The sequence below is a fragment of the Brachionichthys hirsutus genome, unplaced genomic scaffold, assembly GCF_040956055.1.
Source record: "Brachionichthys hirsutus isolate HB-005 unplaced genomic scaffold, CSIRO-AGI_Bhir_v1 contig_445, whole genome shotgun sequence".
Classification (NCBI taxonomy): domain Eukaryota; kingdom Metazoa; phylum Chordata; class Actinopteri; order Lophiiformes; family Brachionichthyidae; genus Brachionichthys; species Brachionichthys hirsutus.
In genome coordinates this window covers 297,501-308,110 of record NW_027180348.1, presented here as the reverse complement: position 1 = coordinate 308,110, position 10,610 = coordinate 297,501, and the positions used below count along the sequence as shown (strand labels likewise).

Below are 10,610 nucleotides of genomic sequence, written 5' to 3'. Positions count from 1 at the left end.
CACATTTCTTTATTGACACACGATAAAATCTTTGAACCTCTTCCTTCCTTCCTTTCACGTTTCACTATTGAGAACCCATATGTTGGCAGAGTTTATCTGCTCCCAGTCCAGTCCGGGATCCCTCCTGCTATGGTAGAAAAAGCATTAAATTTACATGTTATATTCACAAATGTCAAGTTCCCAATTCACATCTGAATTGATTCAAGTCTGTCTCTAGTCGTCTCATCTTCCTTCAGTCTGAAGTCAGTCTCTAACCTCCTTATCTGTCTTGTACCGTAGTCAAAAGTCCCTTTAGATGTGTGCGTGTGTTTGTGCAATTACCTGTCCGCCGTTGAATCATCACCAATTATTTTAGATTTTATTTAGATCCTGAGATTACTTTAGTTTTTAATCTATCAACAAACTCTGAACTCCTGCTACATGTCTTCATGGATTCAGCTTTTGTTTCAGAAGACCTTTTGTGGCTATGCATTCCACAAAGCCATGGACAATGGGTCTACAACCAGCCGGTCTCTCTCAAACAAAAGGTGTCTCCAGAAAAATTTGCACATCAAATGGCTGTGCCGTAAGAGTTAGCTACGCTCTCACAGCACAGACATGGATGGTTCTGTCATGCTAATTTGGAATTCACAAAGACTTTTTCTGCTTAAGCCTCCATTTTGTGGTTGTCCTGGTCTCCATCTTGGAGCTCCCATGTGGTCTCAGCATGCCGTTTCGCCATGCTGCGTCTTTGTCTCTTCTGAAACGCTCAAAACAATCTTTACACATCATATTTCTTACATGTTACATTTCCAACACTTACCACATTCTGGTTTCTTTTCCTCAACTTAGCTGTTCCTCCACACATTTTCAATACTTTCCGTATACTCACCGGTTCCTGCTTCTTCCTTCTGACGTTCTTCTCCACTCCTCCATCTAAGCGACCTTCTCAATCCTTCTTAAATCTCCTCCATCATTAAACTTCCTCTTGTACCTTAATTACTAAAACATCACTTTTTCCTTCTTCTCTGCTAGAAATAATCTATTTACAAACAAACAGTCTACCTTCCTAGATGTCTATTTTCAACAGGGAAAGATATCCCCCCTTGCACAAACGTCCAGTCGAGGCCTGCAGAACTCAGAGACATTCTGCAACACGTGCAAGCACTTTGATGTGTGAGGTCTCCATTTATCCTGGTCGCCATTTTGGAGTTGTTGTCTGCATGAGGTTTCTGCGCAGCGTCCATCTTCAATTCACCATGCGGCGTGTCTTTGTCTGCTTCTGAAACATTCTCCATCATTTTGAAAACTGTTAAACATTTTTTCCTCTTTTTTCTTTTTATGGCATGATCTTGCAAAATGTCCTCTTCGGTTACAGTTCCAACACTTTGCTTCACTTACCTTGTTCTTTCTCCCATACTTACTGGTTGCCTTCTTGTTCCTTATTCTTTGGCGTTCTTCTTCCACCTCTCCATCCAAATCGTGCCAAAATACTTCACCTTTTCCTTTTGTTGCATTCTCCATTCCTGCATCAATTCTTACCAACCAACAATCCACTCCTGCTTTGCCACTCTGCTCATTTAATTTTAACATGTTGTGTGTTCTTTCTATCTCCTCTTTAATCCACAACTGGTGTAAACCTTCAACTTCCTCCTTCACTGGTTCATTTTCTGTTCTGACTCTCATGTGGATATGCATCTCCCTCAATGGTTCTACTTTCAAATGACCAGTGAATCCATAATTTGCTTCCCAAGGGTTTACATTCTCAGAAGAATCTGGGTAGCGATATTTCATATATTTTTTGTCCCCTGTTGGGATCTGTTGCTCACTAACAACAGGCTCTTTTTTCTTTTTCCCGTTACAAATCCCCATTATGCTAAATACAGAGTGTGGTTTATCAAAATACAAAGTTCTCACGGACCAATATTCAGATTCTGAACAGCAAGCTAGCCAGATGAGGCCTCAAATTCAGCCTTTCACCGGAGCTTTTGCTCAGAACTAATATTGTTTTCGATGCAATTGATAACCACCTAGATTCCTCATAAGCCAAAACAATATCAAGCCAAAATGATCTTCAGCCGTTAACGGACCGTCAGCCAGATGACCAATAATGCTCAGACTTCATTCACGCAATATGCATTCAAAACACAGACACACTCCCCACGTGGCTAACCGCTCGCTCGCTCTCTCGCTCTCTCTCTCTCCCTCCCCCTCTGGCCAGACTAGTTCTCACTTATTTTTAAGGTAAACATTGTAATAATGATTCCTTCTTGCGCGTAACTTTTCATGCACACGACCGGCGTGAGCGAAACTCATACGCGTGAACCCGCACGCGCGTAACTATTCATGCACACGACCGGCGTGCGCGAAACTCATACGCGTGAACCCGCACGCGCGTAACTATTCATGCACACGACCGGCGTGTGCGAAACCCATACACGTGAACCCGCACGCGCGTAACTATTTGCGCGACCAGCGCGGGTTAAAGCAGCTGCAGTACTTTAACACAAGTTTGTCTTACCTTCTTTAAAACGTGCGTAGGATCGCTGTTCGGGCTCGTCAAACCGTCCGTCGGCGAACTGAAAGAGAAAGGCTGGCCAGTGAAGAAGTTGCTCCACTGGACTTTAGATCCGCTCCGTCGGAGCGCGTGCACGTTCAGCTTCCTCACCGCGGCTCGGAGACGTCGGTTATATTGAGCTCCGGCACTTCGAAGGACCAACTTATGTAGGGGTTATTCCCCGACACACTGTGTAAGAAATAATTAAACGCACACAAAATGAATCGGGCAGACAAACTTCGATACTTTACCGGTAAGGAGGGACCCTGCTCGCCCAGCGGCTGCGACCAAAAGACCCCCCCCCCCCGAAACCTCGCGGTCTTTTTATTCACACGGTGAAAGTAGGTTGTCCCAGGTATTTACATAGATCCCTACCCCCTAGAGACAAAGGGATCTCTACCTAGAGAAACACTCATGGTCACCTCCATCTTAAAAAACTCTACAATGAAACAATGAAAATACAACTCTACTCTAACAGACCCGCTCGAGAGATGCGTTCCCTAAACAGAACCTTGTCTCTGTCTGTGTTCCCCAGGGAACCCGCTGCCAGCCCGGACGCCACCGTGGACTACGTGAAGGTAGGAACAACGAGCCGATTTCCTGCCTTTGATGTCGGGATTACGTGTTTAGCTAGTTTCATCTGGATATTCCTTTCCTTCCTGATGTTGACGTCGAGACACAAACAGAACATTCGGTTGAGCTTCCGGAGCCGCCGGATGTGATACGAGATGTTTTAACCCTCTGGGATCCAGAACCAGGGTGTTAACATCACATAAGTAGTCTCTCTCTCTCTCTCTCTCTCTCTCTCTCTCCATCCATCAGTCGCTTTCCTTTCTCATCCATCGCTCCATTAGCTTGAACATTTTTTGGATGCTGCCACCTCGGTCTGAAAAGCAAACTCCGTTGTTCCCACGAAAACGCATGTGGTGGAAAACCACACACACACACACACACACACACACACACACACACACACTGGATGCATGCACAAACAGCTTTTGTGTGCATTTCTTTGGTCAAATTAGCATTGTGACAAATGTCAACAGGGCGTGTGTGCTGACGGCCGGGCGCTCCAGCTGTGTGTGCGTTTCCACCGTGGAATGGCGTCCGGTGTTTCCACACGCATTTAAGATTTAAATATGAAATGATTCATTGTACGAGAAGAGGAAATGAAAATGAAGCCCCCCCCCCCATTTACTGCTGCAGCATCTCCCAACCTTTTAAAGCTTGGTGATAAATAGAATCAGGATATTCACACTTCCCTTCGCGCGCACACACACACACACACACACTCTAAGGATCGCTGTGTTGTTAATACGGTTCTTACTTCATGACTTCTCCACAGTCTTGGTCCCCGGGGGATGAACCCGAATGTTCATCGATTCTTATCGAGTCTAAATCTTTCTCACAAACACACACTTTCTCACAGACACACACTTTCTCACAGACACACACTTTCTCACAAACACACACTTTCTCACAAACACACACTTTCTCACAGACACACACTTTCTCACAGACACACACTTTCTCACAGACACACACTTTCTCACAAACACACACTTTCTCACAAACACAAACTTTCTCACAGACACACACTTTCTCACAAACACACACTTTCTCACAGACACACACTTTCTCACAAACACACACTTTCTCACAAACACACACTTTCTCACAGACACACACTTTCTCACAAACACACACTTTCTCACAGACACACACTTTCTCACAGACACACACTTTCTCACAAACACACACTTTCTCACAGACACACACTTTCTCACAAACACACACTTTCTCACAAACACACACTTTCTCACAAACACACACTTTCTCACAGACACACACTTTCTCACAAACACACACTTTCTCACAGACACACACTTTCTCACAGACACACACTTTCTCACAAACACACTCTTTCTCACAGACACACACTTTCTCACAAACACACACTTTCCCCTCCGTCCGACCGGAATAGACAGCGGCTCCGTGTTTTTCCAGGACATTCCTGGAGAGACGGCTGCGTGTATTTTAAGGTGCACTTTTAGACGAGCTGGTGATTTGGGGCCGCTGCGGCCACACGACTGTGCGTGTGTAACCGTGTTTGTTGCTCCGTGGTGCCTCGGGGGGGGGGGGGTTCTGCGTGGAGTTCCTTTGTGGATCCTCAGAGAGTTCCTGCTGTAATTAGAGGCCCCTGCGCACGCACACACACACGCACGCGCATGAGAACTGGCGACATTAAATGTTATTGGCTCCCACTGGATCATGTGGCTCTTCCCTCACCCATATATGGGTTTTGGTTTGTGGAGGCGGGGCAGTGGAGCGGGGGGGGGGGGGGCATGCGAGGGAGCATCTCGCTGGGTGAGCTGCAGGAGAACGACAGGAGGAGACGGAGGGACGGAGGAGGAGGAGGATGAGGAGAGGATGAGGATGAGGAGAGGATGAGGATGAGGAAAGGATGAGGATGAGGAGGAGAGGAGAGGATGGTGGAACCCGGACCCACTCCGGTCGGTGAAACTTGTTTAACTGAGGTTGAAGACTTTCCCCGGACGCTGTTGATGTTTTGATGCGTCGTCACGGTAACCGGAGGTTGGATTCTACGGTTCAGGATGTCGGAGCGATGCGACCTGAAGACTCACCCAGCAGGGCTGATGACGTCATCAGTCGATGACGTCATTAACATATTTGGGTTTTCCCAAATGACATGAAAAGTGTTCACTGAGCAGGAAGAACAATGCTGCCCTTACAGATAATCGATTATTGATTTGAATGAACTTCCCTTAATGTCAGTTAAACTTTTACAGAATCACCAAAACCCGCAGTCAGTGTTATTATTATTATTATTATTGTTATTATTATTATTATTATTATTATTATTATTATTATTGTTATTATTATTATTATTATTATTATTATTATTATTGTTATTATTATTATTATTATTATTATTCAAACATGTCTGCGCCCCATCCTGCTGGCGGCGCAGCGACGCACTAATCGATATCACATGCAGGTCTTGTGAGCGACGGCAGCGCGATTCATTCCAGTTCAGATGGAAGTATTTGCGATTCCAATGGCTCTATCTAATCGATCTAATCAATCTAATCGATCTAATCAGAGAATAAACATATATTTAAGACAACATACCAGCAGACCGATTCCGTCTCTCCTCCTACTCGGCTGTTTCCGTTGTTTTATTGATCGGACGCTGTGAAACAGGAAGCGTTCTGTCAGCTAAAGTCCCGCCCACTGGCGGATTTTCATTGGTTCAAATTCTAGCACAAGATCACGTCTTACTGAGACATTCCACACGAGGGCAGGAGTTTCCACGGATCGATCCAAGGAAAGTTCATGTCGCTTAATTTAGGGTCGATTCGGTTCTCATTTCACTCTAAAACAACACTCTGCTATATCTGAACTGTTGTATTAAAATAACAGTTTGATTTATTTGATATATATTTTCTGCACCAAGTTAAAAATGCAGTCATGAAAACACTCCCCCCCCCTCCCCTCCCAGGTACCCCTTCCCCTAGATCAGGGGTCGGGAACCTATGGCTCTTTTGATGATCGCACATGGCTCGTGCTCAGAAATAAATAAATAAAAAAAAAACATTTTTTTTTTTTACTCGCCTTGCCCGTGCTGACTGCAGCTGGTTTGCGCGCCCAGGTCGTGTGTCGTGTTTTTTGTTGTAAGTAACTTGTTCACTTGTGTCTGGATCTTATGTTCCGTTTTCTTTGCGGCACCAGCCAGTCGCCGTCTGTTAGTAGAGCTTGTGTTGCAGGGGCATTTTGCACGGCTGGCATTTTGCTGTGAAAAATCAAAGAGCGGAAGCACGCTGTCACGGTTCCGCCCTAAGCCTGGGCTGCCACTTTAAAAGTAGGCCGTCATCCCGCCATTAGGGGTGGGCGTGGCCAGCTGTGTGCACGGTGGCAGAGTGGACTTTGTTTGGCTCCACCTTAATTTCCAATCTCCCTGAGAATTCTCCAAATACACAGTTCACAACAAGTTTTTTTTATTTACAAGTTTACAAAAAATAAGCAAAAATAAAACATCGGGTTCTGACTCCGGCTTCTATTGTGATGAACGAGGGAGCAGACGTTGAAGGTGAAGAGAGCGGCTGAGCCGGCGGGTGAACACATGAACACAGCGTGAACAGCAACAACACACACTCTGAGCAGCCCCAGGGGGCAACTAGTGCGCTGATGGGGTATTAGCAAAACGCCGACTGATCTCTGATCCTCTGAAGATTGGAGTCACAACGACTTTTATCCAGGACAATCTAATTATCGCCACAGATTATTTTTAGCTCTCTTTAACATCAGAGGTGCTTTTTCTTCAATTAAACACTTTATTTGCTCTTTTTTTTTTTACTTTGTTTTTTGTGCATTCATATTCTTTGCTTCTAAAAAGCACGTCCAGGCAAACAAAATAATGGCAGTCTTGAGTCTTGTGATGGAACGACCAGAAATAATCCAGCACGAGAAAGTTATTTGGTAATAAATGTGATCGTTATGAGGGTTTAGGTTTAATTTTACAGTTAAAGTGACATATATTATCTGTTTAATGTCATTTAAGGCGGCAGCTAAATGATCATTTTGTTGCTTCTTTAAAAGAGCCGTCATCAGATTGCTTCTTGTGTCTGAGCAGCACTTTAAAACCCAAAGAAATGCCATTAATAATGAAGCAAAGCTGAGATGTGAGGAAGTCGACAGACTATAATCAGAACTTTTGAGTTATGAACTGTTTGTCAAACGAAACAAGTAATTCCGAGGTGGCACTTTGGACTTAACCCTTTAATCTGATAATAAACATTTTCAACTGAGCTCTGAAGAAATATTTCAATCTGGCATGTTCAATAGATCTGAAAGTAATAGTAATTTGCTATTTTTAGAAGAAAATAGCGTGGGCAGATCTTCTGAAATGATTCCCACGTTGATCTAATTTAATGCTTCTCACCTGTGTGGGTTCTCATGTGGAGTGCCAAGCTACCACTTTCTCTGAAATGTTTCCCACATGTTTTACAATTATAAGGCTTCTCACCTGTGTGGGTTCTCATGTGGACTGTCAATGCACCACTTTCTCTAAAATGTTTCCCACATGTTTTACAATTATAAGGCTTCTCACCTGTGTGGGTTCTCATGTGGACTGCCAAGTTACCACTCTGTCTGAAATGTTTCCCACATTTCTTACAATTATAAGGCTTCTCACCTGCGTGGGTTCTCGTGTGTTTTAGACAGTCACTATTTCTTGTGAAAGCTTTGCTGCATGTTGTGCAAACATATGGTCTCCTTTTTCCATCCTTTTTGCTGTGGGTTTGAAGTGTGGGATCACATTCTACATCCTCTTGACCTGTTTCTCTTCTGTTATCATGGCTTCCAGATGCATGACAGCTGTTAGAGAACAGCAGCTGGTCAATGTCTGCTGCTCCTACCACAGAGGTAATAACTGGCATGAGAACTCCAGACTCTTCATCTGCATCTTCATCAGCTTTCAGGAACAGAGTCTGATCTTTGCTGTGGTCTGTTTCTCCACGAGTCGGACTCAACATGAAGGTTCCAGTCTCCTGCTTCAGTCCAAGCCGCTCTCTCTCCTGACTGGTGGGGATTTCTTCCTGCTCCTCTTTCACGCGTGGAGGCTCTGGCTCCTCTTTGACAATACTGGAGTTCATCTCCTCCTTCCAGAGCTGCTGATCAGCAGGAACCTCCTCCTCCTCCTCCTTACAGACATGTTGCTGTGGACAATCTGGAGGACAGATTGAAGGAATTGGACGCCGCTGTGATGAAGCAAGCATGCGAGGACAAACATACATACTTATTCTGGGTGATTTCATTCCGGGTCTCCAGGTGATATCTCGCAGTCTTCGCTGATGATCGATCTTCACTCCGTTTTGTTCACTCGGTTCTTTACAGGCAATCTTTGGTCGCTTTTTAAAAAGGCATCCTGTTCAGCTGAAATACCTGCAGACGAAACAAATGATTCCCTGTTATCTTCTGCTACAGCTGATTGTACCGTTAATTTAAAATCAATAGAAATGGAGAATCGCCTCCCTTTATTCCTCTAGAAACTACAAATATCATTTAAAGAACAGGAATACCAATGCAAAAATAAATGTCATGGAAAGCAGAAATATACATAAATACATGCAATATAACCGGAAAATACGAAATACTAATGACATCACTGTCTTTTAAACCTATTATATAAGGAATCGTCTTTTGTCTAAATATAATCTCAAAGCCTAAAAGTAGAATTTGTTCTTTAAAGTGTTCATGACACAAAATTGAGATTTTTAAACATAATAGATAATAGAGAAATCCGACCCCAATGAAATATTTAAAAGTTACAAACACACATTGCGTCATCCCACTGAGAACAAAGAACCGTTCTTGTGACTAGCATTTTAGCGGACTAGCATTTATCCCACTGAAAGACATCGACCCGGATATGACGTCAGTGACAGAACAAATCTCGGCTTCGTTTTAGTGTTGGGCAAATAACACCTAGTTCTGATCAAATAAACCAATCGGAGATATACCAGATATTTAGCAGTGCAATGGTATAGTTTATATAATCGAATGTGCAAAGAATGATTGGAAAAAAAGACGCCAATAGCGTTAGCGCGAAGCTAACGGCTAAGTTCAATGTCAAATTCAATATGAATGCTAACAGAGCAGCTATCCAGTCAAGCTAGCTATCGCCCGGTTAAACTGTGATGACGCGATGCGGCATTAAAGACGCATCACACGCAGTTCAGTAAATTTTGAACGTTAAAATATATCCCGGTTTGTAAAGAGGATCCCGGTCAAGATGTCCAGATTCCATAAACCGGTTCTTCAGTTTTGGAAAATATCGTTAACGGCTAGTTTCCGACCCACCGTCTTCAAAAACCCAACAGAACGAACTCGGGCGTTGTTATAACGGAACATTCATTTCCCCAAGGACCCCTTAGCTGCCCAAGGTGCCTGATGTAAAAACACTAAATTCAGCGTTGGACAGTTACGGTACAAAACAAGCAATCATAATACAGTAGTCCCTCATTTTGGGGGGTTACGTTCTAAAAACAACCCGCAATAAGTGAAATCCAGAACGCAGAAGCAACGTCAGTCTGCGGCGGCGTTATTACGGCGTTATTACGCAAAGCAAGTCTGCTGCCAGAAGTTTATAACGCTGCAAGGAACTAGGTCAGAGTCACATGATGCAAATCGACTTGATAAAGAGATATGAAATATTAAGTTTACTAAATAGATTTAAGAGTGAAATAATTTAATCCTGTTTACAGACAACCAAAACTGAATTGTTCAGGTAACGTCAAGTTCCTGCGAGCAGAGAAAATCCAATCACAATCTAAAATCACTGTTTGTCATCTCGGTCACTTTGTAGAACAACAGTATCGGGTTGTCATGGAAACCACGAGTGATATGATCAATACTGAGCTCACTGGATGAAAGACGGATGCGACGGACCGTCCCGCTGTCAGATATTCTACTTTCACAGTTCGCTTATTTTAAAACTCTTATTGGACACTTTTCAACAATCTCAGCGACGTCCGTTCAGGTCCTTCGGAGCCGATCGGTGAGCCGATCGATTGATCCGGGGCAGCGGTTCCTCTGCTTCAGGTCAGCAGGTGTCTCTGGCAACATGTCAACAGGTGAGGCAGGAAGTACGAGGCGGCGCCGTCATCCGGGATCAGCTCAAGGAACTCGGCTGGGCTCATCTCCATGGCAACCACAACCACCGTCTCTATCGGGACGAGGGTGGAAATAAAAAATCCACGAGCGTTTAAAATCGGGGGGCGGGGTTTAAACACAGAGGGTCACGTCTACCTTTGAGAGCAGCCAATAGGATGCCGTTATCCGCTGCCGCTCTCGTCCTGTTGCAGAGCTCAGGGAGCAGCTTCGTCCACCACAACACCTGCACAGGTGAGACAAGGGGGGGGGGGGCGATGCAGCGTGAGAAGGTCCACGGCGCGGGGGCGGGACGCCGCCGCTGACCTTGTCTTCGTCTTGGAAATGATGGTTGCCGTAGGCGACGATGGCCTGAGGACATCGGTCCAGCAGCTTTTCAATG

At 44.5% G+C, this 10,610-nt stretch overlaps 1 protein-coding gene across 1 annotated transcript in view; it reads right to left on the bottom strand.

Moving 5' to 3' along the window:
* Nucleotides 1-9,856: 9,856 nt before the first annotated feature.
* The window catches only part of LOC137913864 (BLOC-2 complex member HPS3-like), a 7,013-nt gene continuing 6,259 nt past the window's right edge, over nt 9,857-10,610 (bottom strand). Inside the window, exons 21-23 of the mRNA XM_068757489.1 lie at nt 10,535-10,610; nt 10,367-10,454; nt 9,857-10,283 (exon numbers count right to left, since the gene is read on the bottom strand). The exon at nt 10,535-10,610 is cut by the window's right edge and continues 131 nt beyond it. Of these exons, the coding sequence (XP_068613590.1) occupies nt 10,156-10,283; nt 10,367-10,454; nt 10,535-10,610 (292 nt within the window). The 3' untranslated portion in view covers nt 9,857-10,155. The remainder of the gene's footprint in view (nt 10,284-10,366; nt 10,455-10,534) is intronic.